The sequence below is a fragment of the Ruditapes philippinarum genome, unplaced genomic scaffold, assembly GCF_026571515.1.
Source record: "Ruditapes philippinarum isolate M1 unplaced genomic scaffold, ASM2657151v2 ctg2823_1_1_1_1, whole genome shotgun sequence".
Taxonomy (NCBI): Eukaryota; Metazoa; Mollusca; class Bivalvia; order Venerida; family Veneridae; genus Ruditapes; species Ruditapes philippinarum.
In genome coordinates this window covers 27,568-47,332 of record NW_026859109.1, presented here as the reverse complement: position 1 = coordinate 47,332, position 19,765 = coordinate 27,568, and the positions used below count along the sequence as shown (strand labels likewise).

The 19,765-nt window shown below is 30.2% G+C and overlaps 1 protein-coding gene across 9 annotated transcripts in view; it reads right to left on the bottom strand.

Annotated features, from left to right (window-relative positions):
- The window catches only part of LOC132755252 (adenylate kinase isoenzyme 5-like), a 55,012-nt gene that overhangs the window by 28,790 nt on the left and 6,457 nt on the right, over positions 1–19,765 (bottom strand). For 3 of the 9 annotated variants that reach the window (XM_060746087.1, XM_060746082.1, XM_060746088.1), the window contains 13 exons: positions 19,569–19,744; positions 18,966–19,079; positions 18,197–18,335; positions 17,772–17,918; positions 17,020–17,220; positions 16,463–16,638; positions 15,793–15,906; positions 14,880–15,071; positions 14,197–14,211; positions 11,677–11,766; positions 10,012–10,245; positions 6,940–7,053; positions 4,588–4,609 (listed from right to left, as the gene is read on the bottom strand). In XM_060746087.1, coding sequence (XP_060602070.1) covers positions 4,588–4,609; positions 6,940–7,053; positions 10,012–10,245; positions 11,677–11,766; positions 14,197–14,211; positions 14,880–15,071; positions 15,793–15,906; positions 16,463–16,638; positions 17,020–17,220; positions 17,772–17,918; positions 18,197–18,335; positions 18,966–19,079; positions 19,569–19,744 — 1,734 coding nt within the window. Of the gene's footprint in view, positions 1–4,587; positions 4,610–6,939; positions 7,054–10,011; positions 10,246–10,921; positions 11,219–11,676; positions 11,767–14,196; positions 14,212–14,879; positions 15,072–15,792; positions 15,907–16,462; positions 16,639–17,019; positions 17,221–17,771; positions 17,919–18,196; positions 18,336–18,965; positions 19,080–19,568; positions 19,745–19,765 lie in introns of all 9 variants that reach the window. The other 6 variants (XM_060746084.1, XM_060746086.1, XM_060746083.1 and 3 more) reach the window with 6 other exon arrangements.

Here is a 19,765-nt window from a genome sequence, read left to right as displayed (position 1 = left end):
TGAATATAAACTCCTATTAAGTGAGCATGATTGATCAAATAATATATTCTACAGAAATCCAGAGCATGATAATAAATCATGATCAAAGCATGCTTGAACAGAAATCCAGAAATATGAACTCTAATTAGGTGAGCATGACCAAATATTGAATCTACAGAAATTCTGAGCATGACTAAATATTGACTCTACAGAAATCCAGAGCATGACCAAATATTGAATCTACAGAAATCCAGAGCATGACCAAATATTGAATCTACAGAAATCTAGAGCTTGGACAAATATTGAATCTACAAAAATCCAGAGCATGACCAAATATTGAATCTACAGAAATCCAGAGCATGACCAAATATTGAATCTACAGAAATCCAGAGCATGATCAAATATTGAATCTACAGAAATCTAGAGCTTGGACAAATATTGAATCTACAGAAATCTAGAGCTTGGACAAATATTGAATCTACAGAAATCCAGAGCATGACCAAATATTGAATCTACAGAAATCTAGAGCTTGTACAAATATTGAATCTACAGAAATCCAGGGCATGACCAAATATTGAATCTACAGAAATCCAGAGCATGACCAAATATTGAATCTACAGAAATCTAGAGCATGACCAAATATTGAATCTACAGAAATCCAGAGCATGATCAAATATTGAATCTACAGAAATCCAGAGCATGTCCAAATATTGAATATACAGAAATCCAGAGCATGACCAAATATTGAATCTACAGAAATCCAGAGCATGAACAAATATTGAATCTACAGAAATCCAGAGCATGACCAAATATTGAATCTACAGAAATCCAGAGCATGATCAAATATTGAATCTACAGAAATCCAGAGCATGACCAAATATTGAATCTACAGAAATCCAGAGCATGACCAAATATTGAATCTACAGAAATCCAGAGCATGACCAAATATTGAATCTACAGAAATCTAGAGCATGACCAAATATTGAATCTACAGAAATCTAGAGCATGACCAAATATTGAATCTACAGAAATCTAGAGCATGACCAAATATTGAATCTACAGAAATCCAGAGCATGACCAAATATTTGATCTACAGAAATCCAGAGCATGACCAAATATTGAATCTACAGAAATCCAGAGCATGATCAAATATTGAATCTACAGAATCCAGAGCATGACCAAATATTGAATCTACAGAAATTCAGAGCTTGACCAAATATTGAATCTACAGAAATCTAGAGCATGACCAAATATTGAATCTACAGAAATCCAGAGCATGGTCAAATATTGAATCTACAGAAATCCAGAGCATGACCAAATATTGAATCTACAGAAATCCAGAGCATGACCAAATATTGAATCTACAGAAATCTAGAGCATGACCAAATATTGAATCTACAGAAATCTAGAGCATGACCAAATATTGAATATACAGAAATCCATAAACTCTTATTATGTGCGCATAATTGATCAAATACTACATTCTATAGAAATTCACAAGACAATTCACTCTCATTAAGTGTCAATGAATAAATTTTTAAAATGAACAAATGTGAATTGAATATTGACAAACAATTGCTCTACAAGAAGATCTCTTCAGAATATTAAGCTTTCATTTATTGAATATTGCAAATAACACACACACCACATGCTTAATAAATTCATGGTCTAAACACTTGCCAGATAACAAAATTTCTTTATTCATCAGAAATTCGATATAAAATAGATGAGTATTGCCAAAAAATGAATATTTCATAAAATTGATCAATATAATCTCTTACATACAGAGTATTACCAATTACCAAGCAGAATTTCGTATAACCTTGTATATTATCAATAAATCAACCTCTTTAAGTAAATACTTCTGTAACATTTATAAAATCCGAATTAACAAAATTTCCAAAATAATATTAAAATCACCAAATTAAAATGAATAATGATAAGAAATATAAGATAAGAATATTTCTCTTATGATATTCCAGTCTTTACCATTCTAATCATCAATCTAGACAAAACCATTTATCAATTTGAGGGAAAATTTCAAAATAAGTATTGGCTGAATAGTCATGGTCATGATACGATGCCACTCAGGTCACGTAGGTAGATTCAGTCACTTCTTATTATTAACAAATTCTCAAAATAAGGATAGCAACTTCAAGATTTCAATACTACAGTATTTTAAATATGAATAAATGTACATTATGCCTTTGTTAATTCACAAAGGACAACTATAGTATGAAATAATATGAAATTAGGCAAAGCCTATGCACGGGGAAGTCCTTAAAAATTCCTTTCATTCTTTCCGTTGTAAAGGTGTCATTCGGTATTACATGCACCGCTTCCGTTTTCACTCGGAACACTCGACGTTTATTATTTATCCGAAAAGTTGATATTTGTTCCGTTATCGGAATACCCCGCCTATTATCATTGAGTTACATTGTAAATGGCGGCGCCCGACTAGAACTGACACTGAAAATTTCATTGATAGGTATAGAATTCTATATATTTTTTAATTTTTTTTTATTTGATTTTCTTTTAAATATACACGTGTAGTCTATAGCCGGGCAAGCCAAAGCCCGGACCCGCTTCGCGGGCCCGGTCTTTGACTTCCCCGTATTATAAAGGCAAGGTGAAGGTCATAGTGTCATTGGAAGGTGAAAAAACATCATCAAGAATAATACAAGTCTGTCAGTCACATACTTCTTTTACACAACAACAACAACAATAATAATATGAGAACTACATTCCTCAACAGGTTTTACAATACCAGGAAAATAACAGAATGATGTTCACTGAATAGCTAGAGAGTAAAAGAATATTTCCATAGAAACAGTGGCTGACAAAAATATTCTATAATTTTGTTTCTTTCCTACTTGCACTATTTTATCATGCAATCTTTTTCTTTTATAAATATAAAAAAGCAGCAACAAAAACTTTAAATGAAAAATTAATATGTGAACAAATTAACAACTGTTGATATATGTAAATCCTAAAGTTGAAAACTTTTTTGTTTCTATTATTGGTAAGAAAACAATGATAAAAGATATCAGGGTGACTTCATATGAATAAAATTACTACATTGTATTTATAGAAAAATTGATTTTAACAAGAAACACAAGAACAGAGGCATATAATTGTCATGACAATTCATCATTATAACCATCATATTATATAAGACTTTGTTTACAGGTAATACAGACAATACCTGTGAGGGAGGAAATGTTAAAATAAATGTTCATCAATGTGATGCTACCTGTTATATACAATGTATACAGAAAGTATGAGGAAGTTAGCTACGTTTACCCTGCTATCATACCTGTTTTATAATACAATAAGTTTGCCTGTCAGCAAGGACATATATCTTTATTGTACAAGCATTTTGATGGTTATTGCCCCAAAACACAATAATTGTTCAAAGTAATTAACTCTTTATCCAACTGGAACCAACAGTAATTGACCTTTACCACCAGTATAGAGCCAGACCAGCCTGCACATCCATGTAGTCGGACCAGGCTTAGTTCTATACTGTTGGTAAGTGAATTCTGTATTTTGATATTTCAATTCCTGAAACATTGAGTGGACTATCCAAATAATTTGATCAACACACATTTTGTAGGTTATAATGATAAACCCAACTCTGAGAGCTTCTATTCATGAATGATTTGAAAGAAATAATTAGAATTAAATCAGCAAGTAAAATATTTGAACCCCAGAAGAAATCAGATTGTCTTAGTCAAGCATTCAGAAAAACTTCTCTCTAGATTATAAGAATTGTCACAAAAGTAGATCATTATAATGGTAATTTAAATTAGGATAACTCTCATTCCTCTTACATAATGATAACAATGAAAGACATTGAGTAAAAAACTATATGAAGCCAAAGCTGACATTTAAATCTGTTAATCCTAAATTCACTAGCAAGATGAAAGAGCTTATTAACACTGCACTATGTACATAATTATAACCAACAAATCTATCATATTGACCAAACAACCTAGAATATAATGACAACTGACTGGAAACAATTATTCTATTACACTAGCATAGTTACATACATTTCTCATCAGGTACTCATGTAACTATAACAGTATCCTCATATTATACTATAACCACTAACCAATCTATGTACAATATCATCATATACAATATGAAACATTACAAGTCAATCAGCTCCAAGAAATATTTGTCCATCTCAAAATCAAACTGTATATTTCAAACCAAATTACAAACTATCAGTCGATCATACGAGTCCTTTGAAGGTTTCTCCTAACCTTGATATCTAGGTTACACATAATTGCTTTATAATTGACCAATGATTGGGCTCAATGTAAGAGCTCTTTTTATGACTTCAAAGTGCAAGCATTAAGACTTGGTAACTTATAATCAACAAAAACTTTTGGTAACTTATTATCAACAAAGCCTTATGTAATATCAATGAGAAGAAGTTGGTGAACTTAAAAATAGTTTTGTTTTGATCTATGTCTGTCTGGGGGCTTAGATTATGTCACAAAGTGGGTTAAAATTTTCTAGAAAAAATCATTAGATATATGTAAATTGTGACCGTTTTATCAGCAAACTATATTTTAATGTAAATAAACAAATACTAACCTTTTGAGTCTTCTTTCTTGTCCTGAAATAAAATAAAACAAACACAATTAGAAAATATATAAATTAATGTATGATTAGTAATGTGAAGGTTGAAAATTAATGTTTAATTACATTACACAAGTTTCAAGTTATGTGTACATAGTAATTGCAAAACTTTTAAATATTCTCAAAAAAGATATATTAAGCTATATTATAATGTCAAAAATAATAATGAAAAGTCATGAAATAAATAAAATAGTTTTAATAATGAAACTGAATACAAACAACAGAAAACAACAAATGTGATTCCTATACTTACAATAAATCTATACATGTAATTATAGTGAAAACAACAATAATATTATTACACTTACAAATAATCTTTTTATTGAAAATGAAATATTTTATTTCTCAATACATTTGTGAAAAAAAAAATAGTTGAAAATACGACATACCCCCATTGTAATTCTAAATCAGATAATATTCCAAAATAACAAACAAGTTCTTATAACTTTATAGAATGGAGCAAGAGTGCTGGAACAATGGTAGTGTATGGAATACTGATGAAGATAGATAATGATGACCTTGTTAGCAAGGACATATAGGTTTAACTTATCATGTAATTATCTTACATACTCTACTATTGTAATATATAAGGCCAAACCTATATCAACTAATGGGAGTCTATATGTCTAGCAATCTATCAATGTTATACTAATTAATGCTAGTATTGATCAGTTCCAGCAAGTTAAGGATACTATATACTAATTAATGTCTGAAATGAAAAGCATGATGTTAAATTTATTGCTTTTCAAAAAAGAAATAAAGATTATTCATTAAATCAAAAATCATATAAATCAAAGCAAGGGTTGTCTAATAATATGTATATCGTAAGATTTGCTATGTCAACATCTCTGTATTATTTTTTTCCTATAAAGTCAATGACAGTGCATTTTACATCAAATATGTTAATATATTCAATGCTTGACAATATATTTTTTGACTATATTCTGTAAAACAAGAAACAAACTGCTAATTGGCTTACAAACATTACAGAGTTATTTATAGAATATTTGGCATGAAAACATGAAGGTAACTTTTCTAACAAACTACTGCACCTATAGATAATGTTATTGAATAAATCCTGCCAGTATTAGGTATTTGAAACACTTACTTAATATACTAATTATATTCTGATTACTAATTAATATTTTTAGTTCTCACATGAAGAACCATTTCCTTAAGGGGCATTTGAATGTGTTTGATTTAAATAAACCTTTAAAAACGATTTTCTTTATTCTACATTATGGGCTGACCCCTGACGCTGGCTATGTCATGCTACACTACTGTACTGATTAGGGGAGACAACTACTGTTGATAGTTAATATATAGACAGGCTAGAGATAAGTTTTTCAAGAAAATGATAACTATGAGCATATCTTTCAAAGGTTTTTGGTCTGATTAACTTAACTGGCATCATACTTGATTGTTAAATATATGCATGGATATTAGAAATGGAATTGGCACTGATGACATACATGTAGGTGGTTATTTACCACCTCTCAAAATTCATAAATGTGCCTCAGTAAGCTCGTCATATTCGCTACCTGCATATTACATAAGGCAACATGTTCTTTTTCCAAGTGTCATTATTTTGTAGCCATTCATATTAAGATTTTAATATCAGAGAGTGGTTAGTTGCTACATTATATAGGTGTGAATCAACATACCAAAATTATTTAATAATTCCAACATAGCCATCAGATTCAATAAAAATAGCCTCTGCAGTTTCAAACTTCCACTGTTCTGTCCATGTGCCATCATACAGCAACGGCTCTGACACCTGAACAAAACAGTGAACAGTCTTATACTGAACTTATTGCAAGAAATACAGAGACTGGATTCCTCACACAACCAATTTTCAGCACGTAGACTGATCTGTTTTTAACAAGAAAACAGGTAATTCCTTGGTTATATGTTTACCTTGAATAAAATAGGTACAATGTTACAGTAAATTTTTTGTAGCACTAGCCCTAAATAATGTAGAAATAGCCAAACTCTCTGGTACTTAGTGTATATATTAAATATATTTTACTTTAAAAGAGGAAACTATACACTAATAAAAAATACTAATTTTATATATCTGTTAGAATAACTGAAATATAACATGACATGTTAAATATAATTGTTAACCGAAGGTGCTTTTATTCTAGTACTATTTAGAGTTGTCTTCCCTGACAAAAATCTGCAGTATTTAGGAAATGCTTATCATTGCCAGCAAAGCACATCAACAATTTTGATGTGATATTGTGTATTCATTGTAAAATGGTATCAGGGGAGCTAACTCTAATGATTTTAAGAAATATGCAGCACCTGCTGCTCTTTCTCGACTTCAAATTGTTGTCTTGTTTGGTAACCACGGAAACCAGCTTGTATACGTTCTGCTGCTTCTATCTGTTCCTGTGATCTGGTTTTTTCTGGTTTAGTCTAAGTGATGAAAATAAACATGAGATGTTTGTTTTAAAGCTAGGCTCCATTTCTCTTAGGTGTATTAAAATATAAAAAATTAAAATGTTTTAACTTTAAATAGAATTACTGTTACTTCAATCTATGATACTGATAAATAATTAAAATCCTTTGTTTACATTATGTTTCAAGTAAGATTTAAGAGTTTTGAAGAAAATCAATTGTATATAATTTAATAAATTTAATTTATTTAATAAGAATAATGAAATGTTTAAACAAATGTGCACTTTATATGTATACTGAGGTAAAATTACAGTGTGACTTATAAGTGGGAAAAAAAACTTATATTACATGCTTAATATCTAAGAATTGATATATAATGTGTAAGGAAGTTGTATTTATAAACTGTAATACATGCATGCAATCATTTCATGAAAGTGCAATGTTAAAATTTAATTGCATTATCAATATTTTTTATATGTTTGCTGTTGGAACTAAATCAAAATTAAATATTAAATATTAACAGACACAAAAGCAGTGTATGAACCTGGCAATACTGAGAAATCTTTGTTGTCAAACTAAAGTTTAAAACCTAAGTCAGTAAAACAAAATAAAAGTATACATTGTGAACTAATGTTTAAAGACTTAATCATCTACAGGCAATATTTGAAATATAAACTATTTGTTTAGTACCATTTGAGAAATAAAGGGAGCTTTTAACATTTTAAAAACAGCCTAGTTGGTATAGTTATATTGATATTAATTTAGATGATAAAAAGGTAAATTTTACCAATTAGACTGTATTATATTTCATGTTTAAACATTTAGCAGATATATATTTTAAGCAGCTGTAAGCTGAATTATTATACTTAAGCTTGCAACTTGCCGTTACTGAGCAAAAACTGTTTATAATTTCCGGAGTCATGCAAGAGAGAGAGACAGATTTTTTTAAGGCCATTTTACACCAGGAAAATAAGAAAGAGGCTTTCACTTGAAGGCAAATTGCTTAGTTTTTCTTGTATTATAAATAGTATTAAGGTATTCAATTGGTAAGTTAAAAGTTACCATATCCCTTTCATTATGTAAGTGAAAGATTGGTGTGTGTTAATTTCATTGACAGTAGGGGTGTCACGATTAGTAAAAATGACCAATGATTAAAAGGCGACATAAAAGTCCTGTTAAACGTTTAACCGACCTTAGTAATAAAATTCTACGATTTTCAACAATAACTTTGCCTCTTCATGACAAGATATGACATTTTGTTTGTATTTTATTGTACTCAAAATGATTACAATAGAAGTCTGATTATTAGGTAACTATATTCTGTTAGGACAGTACAGTAAACGATCAGATAGCATGCAATCAGAGAAAACAACTGAAATACAAATAGAATGTCTTATCTTGTTATTTAAAACTAAGGTAATGTTTAGATTTTTTTTTAAATCGTAACTTTTTCTTCACTAACCTAAGGTTACCATTTATTGATAGCGTTATAATATAAAAAGTGCATACTCAAACTATATAGTTACAACATTAATTATAATTCAAATATCGTTCAAATAGGTTACAGCAATGTTTGTATATATATTTATTGGTGAGAATAGTAGGTTTAAAGTCAATTAATGATTTAGGAAGATTCTTACATATGTACGTAACAATACTCTAAAATTTTCATTGCACAGAAATATGATTCTATTGAAAGGAAAAGTGTTTAATATCTTGAGTAGAGAGGATTAAACCTGTGATCCCTAGATCTGATGTCTGTTTAAATACATTTCTCAACCAATTTTAACCCTAGTGATGACTATAAAAATATAAACAGTGATTAGGAAAGATCAATAAGCCAAAAAAGAAATATGCCCCCTTTTGTTTATTTGGCAACCTCCAATCACATTATGGTTAAAACTGATCTAAATCCAAATATACTGGACCAAAATCATATTGTGCATACTTCTATACACTGATATGTCATGAAAAAAAAATTTCTTCCGACTAATTTTTCTTAAATTTATTTAAAAAAAAACCTTTTATTTAAATTTTAATACATGAAGCTTATCATATTTTAAGTGACAATCCTTCCGTTTTAAACATGCAAAGAGAGTATTGCCCGTTATCATTTTATTTTTGATTTGCCCAAGATTGTCCCAAATTATCCCAATCATTGTATCAATATAACAGAAGCTAATGTCTATACTAACAAGAAATAAATATATATAATATATATAGTGTTATATAAGTAAAGTAATATGTGCATGTATCTTGTATGTTTGTTTGATAAAACAAAATGCAGCAAGTCTTAAAGATAATGTTCCATCAAACATTGATATATGATTATCTTCATCTAATCTAAGAAGTGGAATGACATAATTTCTTCAACAGAAGTGTTCGTATATAACAATACCTATATTCATCATTTGTCAATTCAAAAAGGTGCCCTAATCAACTAATATCACAGTGTTTTCCAATGATCATCATCTTGATATTATTCACAAAAATATTGTCTGAAATTATTTAATTTGTTAAATTTTGATTAATTTCAAAACAAACAAACAAACAAACTTTAATGCACATATTTCTCTACATACAGTTTTTTGACTGGATAAAATTATGTCACTGAATTATTATGACATTATACCACAATGTTTTATGCTTTCTTTTCCCTTATCTTGTTAAATATCTAAAATAGGCCCCTTTCAACCTAGATAAAAGCATTCATTTTTCAGGCAAAATTTAAAATATGTCTAACTGACCAAAATGTGAACAGCTGTTGACTTCTCATGATCAAATATTAGCAAGTCATGCTTCGTGGTAAATTTATTTAGTATTAAAATTTATACTTGTAATGCAGTATATTTTTTCAAAGTTTAATTATTATCTATGATTTGTTTATATACTAGACATTTATCATTATTTATAGGGTAGCACTAATCTAAACATGATCTATCTATATTTGAGGACTAGACTACATGGGGGCAGCACCTCCTTCTGACGATCTTCTATCTCCTTCCTAGTTTGGTAACCACGGAAACCAGCCTGGATACGCTCAGCTGCTTCTTGAATACTTTTATCTTGTATATCTATTGTATCTGATTTTTCACTTGTTTCTACTTTATCTTGAGCTGTGTCTTCAGTTTCAGTTGTATTTGGTTTATCAGCATCAGTTGTTTCTACTTTATCTGTGGTATCACCTTCATCAGTTTTGTCTGATTTAGACTGCATTTAAAAGCAACAAAGTAAGTAACCAAACAAAAGTCATGAAATTAAAGTTAATGCAACCACTTATAAGCTAAACTAGTAATACATATATATAATACATAATCATCACACAACCACACTTAACAATGATGTAACCGCATTATGTTGATATTATTACTGCTGGAATCTTTACAGATATGCCTTTTATCTTCTTTTATAATCTGTTACCTACATTTCTAAATGTACATACAGTGAAATGATTTCATTATGGGATAACTTGCATCATTAGATTAACAAAATACAAACTATAAAATACAAAGATGCAAAAAAAACACCACACTCTATAAAAGCTGCAAGTCAGATTGAGTTATATGAAACAAAGTTTGTTGTGAACCTCTCATCCATGTGCTCATCTAATTAACATACTCTTAAAATGTCAGCTATATATAGTATCCCCTGTGCTCCATCAGAACAAGTGTCTCTGAAACATTTTTGTAATATCCCAACACCCTGTGCACCCCTATTCACCATGTGCACTGTAGCTTTTAAATGTTCCTTTCAACAAATGTCCTCTACAACATCTTGTGACTCTCGTGCCCAGGTGATTTTCTATACCATTGTGTATTGCTAAATACTGATTCCTTGCTACCTTATTTCACAGTAATTCCTCAAACATGTGTGCTTCTTAACCCACCTTTTTACTTGTTTTACTCTTTTTATCTGTTTTCGCTCTATTTATGTAACCAGCAAAAGCTGCTGTCAGTTTTTCGGTAGCTTTGTCTGTGTCATTGGTTTTACTTTCCGACACAATTGACAGTTTATCTGAGGAAGATTCTCGTTTGCTGGAATAACTCGCTCCATCTCGCAACACTTTTTGCTGTCTTTTTTTACCACCATCAAATGCAGCTTTAATTCTAAGAGCAGCCTCAGCTTTCTCATCATCTAATTTATTTGATTTGACTTCCGTCATGTAAGTCACTTCACCCTGTGACTTTAAATATTACAATGATCTCGTATTATCTTATATATATACATATGTATGCACATGTATATGCTACTTCCATTTTTACTTTTAAGATGTATTATGACAGAATAATGGTAAAATCTTACTTATTTACCTGCATACTTTTAGATATATCTAAAGAAAGCATCACTCAAACAAATAGGACCTAACAGAAAATCTGTATTGTATATAAGTGAAATCTGATATATATTTTGCTAACATAACGCCATTTTGCTATGGTTGATTCAAGTCGGTACATAATACTAAGATGATTGATAAAGTCTTGTTTTAGTGAACTAATAATTTAGCTGTCATTTCAAATGTTGTTACGATCTTCCACTCAGTAACTCTCACTCAGTAAAGTTTTGACAGATGTCCTTTACTTGCTGAAAAAATAACATGTATTCTTCAGGTAAAAGTATGACTAAAATTAATCAATTACATACCTGGTCACCTGGCTTTTTTCCAAAGAAGGCAAAATCAAACATTTGACTGAGGTCGTAAAACATGCTCTCCGTGTCTCGATCTGCGTCAAGCTGTAAAATAATCAATGCTTCATGTTAGCAAATACATGTCAAGTAACAACACAAAAACAACATAAAGTGAACAAAGTGTACATCAAGTCCTGTAAAAATTTGTAAAATGAACTCTTTCACTTTAACTACTCAACATACTTTTTACACTTCTTTCATTTGTTTTTAAAACATTGGATTTTTTCCTCTCTTAGATTTTTTCTCTCTCTTTAGCTGTTATTTAATATGATAAATCTGTATATATCTAAATATCAAGTATTTTGAACATTTATTAGGTTACTTTTATTTTAACATTTTAAAGCATTCACACTAAAACATGCAGGACAGTACGTATCTTCATCAAATTAGCCGTGTCACGACAAAACCAACATAGTGCGTTTGCGACCAGCATGGATCCAGACCAGCCTGCGCATCCGATCAGTCTAATCAGGATCCATGCTGTTCGCTATCAGTTTCTCTACTTGTAATAGGGTTTGCAAACGAACAGCATGGATCCTGATCAGACTGCTCGGATGAGCAATTGCATTTTGTTGGTTTTGTCGTGACGCGGCTCAAATACTAACATAGAGAAGTGCTATACTGACAAAGCCCTAAAATATAAGCCAATAGTCTCATACCCAACACTACATCACCCTTTAAACTGTGCTGTTCTTAATATTGTATCCAATTAGAAAAAAAACGTCATCAAAAAGCAATTGCCTTTAAAATAATCTAAATTTGATTCAAATAATCTTACTTAAAATTCATTTATTAAAAAAAAGCTAAATTATTGATTAGTACTGAAAAGCGGACATCATATAAGAATAGAGATATTTTAAAACAAAATGAATTGGGTAATGGAAAATTTAACTATGTATCATGATAATACAAATTAATGGGAAATAACAATATATTTAATTTAATTTTTCATCAGAACACCATGCAAAATTTAACCCTTTACATCAGACATGAGGCTTAACTAATAAAAAGGACATAAACATAGTTGTCTTACATATTTAAGCAATTATGTTATTGGTTAATCTAATTTTACTAAATTAACTAGCATTATCAATGGTGTTATTATTTCGAATTTGATTCCAGATTGCAAACTGCAATACCTAAACTAAGAGACAAAATTTTTAAGAAAACAGCATTCATATCAATATTTAAGTTGCATATTAAATGAAATAATGGATTAAATTCAACTAACAACTGCACTGGTGTTGATAGATATTGTTCTACAAACACCAAATTAAACATATAGAGTAATTAGATAACAACACATGATCTCTATCAGACTACAAATAGCAATAGTTTGGTCCATACTACAGAGATATAAAGTTCGTTCACAGAGACATGACCTTGCAAGAAAATGATTTGTTTAAATGACAAGCTGTGTTGATTAGGTGCACAGAGTTACAACTAGCAAATTTTATTGCTGATGATTACAAGATATCACTAATTAGAATAGGCACAGAGAAACTAATTTTCATACAATTAATTGTATTATAATTGTGCTACTCATATTTAATAGAATTGTTTTATAACCTGTTTAAACTGTAAATGATCCTTAAATGAAGAATATAAGTTTCTCTACATGCTTGGAAGAAGAATAACAAAAAATGCTGTTTTTTCAAAAACAGGTCGAGGTAAAGGAGACTTTTGCAGAATTTGCAGAGAACATGACGAAAGTTCTTCAACAAAAATATCTAAGTATTTACATGAAGGTTTTCAGCTTCAGACTCCATACCTTACTTTTACTTGAATGAAAGCTCTAGAAATATAAGTCAGACTCCTTCAAGTGTCTAGAATCTGCACCAGTTCTGACTATCATTCTATTTGTATACCCCGTGCAGGACAATGCATTGCACTTTACAAGTTAACCAACCAAATATACTGTTGATAGAATTGAACACACAAAGTAATGGTAGAGCACTTAGAAGATGAAACTGCAGGCAAAGCAAACTCAAAATATCAGACAGTTTTAGAAATTAGAGAAGATGTTAAGAATACAGTAACAAATCTTTCAAACATTTGTTGGTGTTTTATCCCTTAAACTGCTGAAACTGAATTAACACCATGAAGTCTGACAAGACTCTGTACTATTGGTAGCACAATTTTTGTATTTTGATATTGAAATCCTTATCCAGAGCTGGGCAAATCCAATATACAATTTCAACAGCTTTAAGGATGAAATTCAATCTGAATAACCATTGACCACCAATGATAAGAGAACATGGTACACAAAACAACAGAAAAAAACCCAGATTGAAACATAAAATATAGAACAGTAGCATATTAGTCTGTAGCATCTATGCGAACATTACACGCAACAATATAAAACTGAACAATAAGCAGAAATATAAAGCAAACATGCAAGTAAAACAGATGAAAATCTCCTCTAAATCACCAGAGGCTTACAGTTAACATATGCTACAAAGCAAAGATACGTACATCTGCAATGTTTCTCTGTAAATTTATATTAGAAAATGCTTTTATAAAAATGCTTGAACTTTACTCTTTTTTTATTTCAAAGTTATATACCAACATTAATTAGAGTCTAGTCACCAAACACTTTACTTAGCATCAATAAAAAGAATAATATAAAAAAAAACTTTTTCTTTTATAACTGTCATACCCAAGGCAATAATTTTTTTACACAAATTTCAGAATATAATACTAAAAGATGATGATATCTATTATGCTGCATACAGATCTGACAAGATCTGATATTGGCAGTCAAAATAAATAATTATCTTAAACTGTTGAAATATTCATAAATAGGGTTTGCGTGAAGTAAAATAGCGGTCCATAGTGAAATTATTTGTACAACATGTTGATGTAACAAATAACTGCTTATACATGACCACTATTGTATTATGGGTTTAAGTTGCTGAACAATTTCATAAAGACAATTTTTCTCTAGTTAGATTATACATGCACTTTCAAGACTCATACTTTATATACAGAAATATTTGAATATTGACTAGCAACAAACAATTACCAATCAATAAATAAACAAATCAAATCACTGATTTTTTACAGTTCACAAAATTACAAGGAGAGAGCATTGGGCAGGGAATTTAACATATTAAAATGTTTCATCAACAAAACAGTTCACAATAACAGATACATACCACAACTAATTTTCCTTGGTCATCAAAATACTTCATTACAGGTAAAGTATTATATTTGTAGAACTTGAGTCTATTAGCTATAGCAGTTGGATTATCATCTACCCTGCCACTTTCACGACCACGTTTCAATAATCGTGTCTGCATGTAGTATTCCTCGCAGTCAAATAATATCACAAAATTTAGACCACCAATCTGTAATTAACAAAAAACTCCCAATAAAAATTTGACCCTTTATTTAGTCATTGACTCTTTAAAGTCTGTAACTTTCAATATTATATTACATGTGTTGTTACAAACATGTAAACAAAGCAGTTATAAGATTTTATACCATCACTTATAAATTAGTAACAAATTAATTTCATCAAATCAATCACTTAAATCATAACCCAATCCTTCATAAAGTTTGATATTTGTCAAATTGTGCATGAAGTAAGGGATATCAAATTCAAGATGGCAGTGATTAAGTTCACTGATGTAATGATTCTAAAATCAATAGTAATTTTCTACCCATGTTATGAAGTTTGACGGAGATTTCAAATGTGAGTTAATGGACGTAAATGGTAAAATGGTCTACCTCCTAACAAAACAATCAACATTTACAAACTTCACATAGCTCACTTTCATAGTGGATCCTCTTTATAATATAGCAGTCATGTCAAACCACTTTATATTTCAAATATAACACATTTAAGGATCAAATCAAATTTTCATTTCTATTGTTGTGATCTATTTTTGATAGCTATACAAAGTAAAAATATACTTCAAATGGCAATGGAATATTGGCATGTTTCCAATAATTATTAAGTATAAAAAGACAGGAAGTGTCATTTCCTACAAAGTCTGGAATTAGCAATATGACTAACATGACCACCGAATCAAAATAATGTTAAAATTAGTAGAACTAAATACTTACATTTTTATTAAAGGCCTCAACCTGAGCTTTATCCCTGGGAAAACCTTCTATGATAAAAGCTTTTGCTGAACTGTTCTTCTTTAACTGTTCTTTTAATAAATCTATAGTTACTTCCTGAAATGTAAAGATGGACATCTTGAATTAGTTCATTTGAGGATACATCATCTTCAAGTTTACTGTTAACATCTTCAATTGAACATTATAAAGTAATATACAAGGAAGAAATTAGAATGATTGATCTATTCCAAGAATATGTACAGCCGTCATAATTAAAACATTATACAATATATACAATCAAATCTATAACTTTTATTCTATCACTTGTGCAAAGCATAGATTTTATATTTGTTTTGCCTGAACGCCTTAAAGTTTTATTTCTGTCGTCATAGAAAAGACGACTTTATTTTTAGAAAAGGTAAATATATTTGAGTTAAACAAAATGACAAGAAACTGTAAGACTAGAAAATTGTGTAATAAAATTTCAAAGGATGACAGAAAGGTGGACACAAACATGTCATATCACTTGTGCAAAGCTTATTTTATACATACATATGTATAAAGAAATGTAAAAGAAGTCAAGTACACACTATCTTATACTACACTTCATTTATACGATATACCAAACATTTTGTTAAATGTTAGTTAACATAAGGAATTAAAAGACTAGTACCTCAGGTGCCATTTCTCCCTTTGATACAAGTTGTGAGATCATGCCCCATTTGTCATCTGCTGTACCTTTTGTTGATATTTCATCTCTTAGAATGTCACCCATTGATAAATGAACAAAACCGGGATATCTTTGAACAATTTTTTGACATTGAGTGCCTTTACCACTTCCAGGGCCACCTATAATATTAGAAAAGAAACTTCTATGATGTTCTCAATACAGATTATATGTGTTATATATTATGTCTCATTGCATAACAAATTTCTTTAAAACAAAAAACTTGCAGAAAACTTGTCAATTTTCATTCAATATGATTATCAAAGATTGCACAGCTAACTGTCTCTGAACAAAATGACAATTTTCAACAAAAGTTACTTTATCAATATAAATCAGTTTGAAAATTTTATGTTTATTTGGCTTCAAACCTTTGTTAATCCTTAAAAATCTTTAATGAACACCTTTAAAATAAAACAAATAAAAAAATGAACATAAACAACGTAATTCAGTGTGAAGCAATCAACAATATAGTGAAATGTACTAAGAATTTCACAAATGTTTACCTGCAACAAAGATGATTGGACATGTTGGTAGGTCTGGTTTCCTGCCTGTATCAGCCTCTGAGATGACTGGAGGTAAGGGAACCGGCCCATCAAACATTTCCTTAACTTCCTCTTCTACAAAACTCTCCTCTTTTTCATATTTCTTCTTGTATGTTGCTGGTTCAGGAATATTAGAGCCAGCTGATGATGGTGGGGCCCCTTCTGAACAATATAGTAACAATATACCTTTAATATGTTTTATCTCCAATAAAAAAAAGAAATTCTAAAATATTATGTTGAAAAATCACATCACAGATACAGATGACATCATATCCTGTAATGTTCTACTTGTACACCAGAATTCCGGTTCTATAACTTCACCTTAGATATTGAGAAATAAGCAAGGCATCTGTTCTTATGACAACCTTTTAGTTTTATTGTTGGGTGACCCTCTGTGCATTATTTAAAGCATGAGTGGGCATCTGAGTAGAACCACCGAGCTTCTGTAAAGTAGCTGGGTAACTTCTCAAATGAAGCACTTGGATGTTCTAGCCAGATTTGAGCCCATAGTGGTGCAGGAAAAGTGGTTTTAAGGCAATGAACCTAACCACTATGCCAGAGACGACTCTGTTATGATATTTTAAATAGTTTTTGAATTTTTACATTTGTCATTCCAAACTTTACCAATATCATTGTACGTCATTCATATAGTTGTAAATGTTTAGTCACTACAACTATAAAGAAATGTTGTTTCTACTTTAAACATAACTTACCTTGTTTATGTGAGCCATACTGTTGAAAGAACATTTTATCAAATGCTACACCAAGTTTGCTCTGAACCAAGTCTTCATTACCATCTCCCTCAACTATAACAAGTTTACCCTGGTCATCATAAAACTTAGCTGATGGTAGAGAATTTGCTGAAATATAACAAATAAATAATATATAACACTGGTATTATACATCAATTTGCCTTGTATCAGCTTCCGAAAGAATGATAAATTTGATTTTGGTACTTGAATTGTAGAGACCTTAAGTAAATGATAAAGTGATTTAGTTTCTACACTGTGGGGCTAGTCCCTTCTATCCCCGATTTGTGCAGTATATACCTAAAGCACAAGGCCACAATTCTCTTTAATCTAAATCATATTAATTTGAAAATTTGAATAATGTTGTGTATCAGAATGTATAATAATACCTTTGAAAAAGTTCATTTTTGTTGTGACAGCTGACATTGAATGTTCTGGTTTATTGGAGGTACGTCCCTTGCGTAGCAATTTGTCCATAGCTTTAGCCTCATCACAATCTATCATGAACACAACGTCCAGTCTTGATACCTGTATATCATAAAATACCCATAAAGCCATCCTATACATTATGACATTCAACAGTCATATTAACCTCTACCCCACTAAATTTGCATAATTCACTTGTCTTGCTTTTACTTTGTAACTAACTATTATTTAGATATTTCAGTGCTTGATCAGCCGACAATATACAATCACAAATGTTCTACAGAATTGAACTACATGTAGTTGATAATTACAAAATGAAGTTTTGACCAAGAATATCTTAATCTTTTTCTTTTTCCAATTGTTTGTTCTTTAAAACAAAATATATTTAGAACAATGCAATAAATTGTGATAAAGATATCGAGTTAAAATAATTGTTATATTATTTTAAACACCATTTTCAGGGGCGGCAAAATCAATTGTTCGTATTACCCAGGTTGTCACACAGCATGTACGGACAAGTGGAATTTTCAAGAATTTACTATATAAATATCATTCTGACAAGTTAAAAAATTCTAAGATATAAATGGACAAGTAAGACAAAATAAGATTTGGCGGCCCTCATTTTATAAAAAAAAACTGTACAGTTAAATGGTCATAAATACCTAAACGGATCCAAGTAGATAAATTTTAGTTAGAATTAAATACGCAATCAACCAGTAGAGAATAACTTACAAATTTAGCATAATCACCAACTTGCTCCATGTTTCTTGGATAACCTGTTATAATGAATCCTTTAGCTGATGATGATTTCTTTATACCTTCCAACAGACAGTCTATTGTTACATCCTGAAAATACATTCACCAATAACATAAATAAAAATATTTCAAGTAAAATATTGTCAACAGATTCATCTTGACATGAGCATGTAGGCATAGCAAACCTAATTACACTGTTATGAATGCAGCTTCTTTTACAGATAACTTTGCAAATAAAAGACGTAATTGTGTTTTAATGATTTTAGCTTTTTTACTGATGTTTCATAAATTATAGGTATGAGCATATATTTTTCACCACTGACTGTTTATGTTGGAATAATATTTCAGCAGACATACAAAATATATGTCACTTCTAACATCATCAAATCATTTTACTACATTACAAATTAGACAAAGACAGTAGCTCTCATTAGTTACAGGTGAGAAAGATTTTTTTTTATAATTATTTTTTACATTTAGCAAAACGATTTATATCATTTCAATGCTGCCAGGTGTATATAGATTACAACCAGTACCATTACAAGATAGAGTAAAAATAACAAAGATAATCTACGGTACCTCTGGAGCCGGTTCCCCTTTGCTGATCAGATCATGGGTTAGTTTCCATTTGGTGTGAGCCTCACCACGGCGTTGTATCTCCTCCTTGATCAACTTGCCTACACTGAGATGACACCAACCTGGGTATCGCTTTAATAACCTTTCAACCTGACCCTCCTTACCTGAACCAGGTGGTCCTAAAATAAACAAAATCTTTT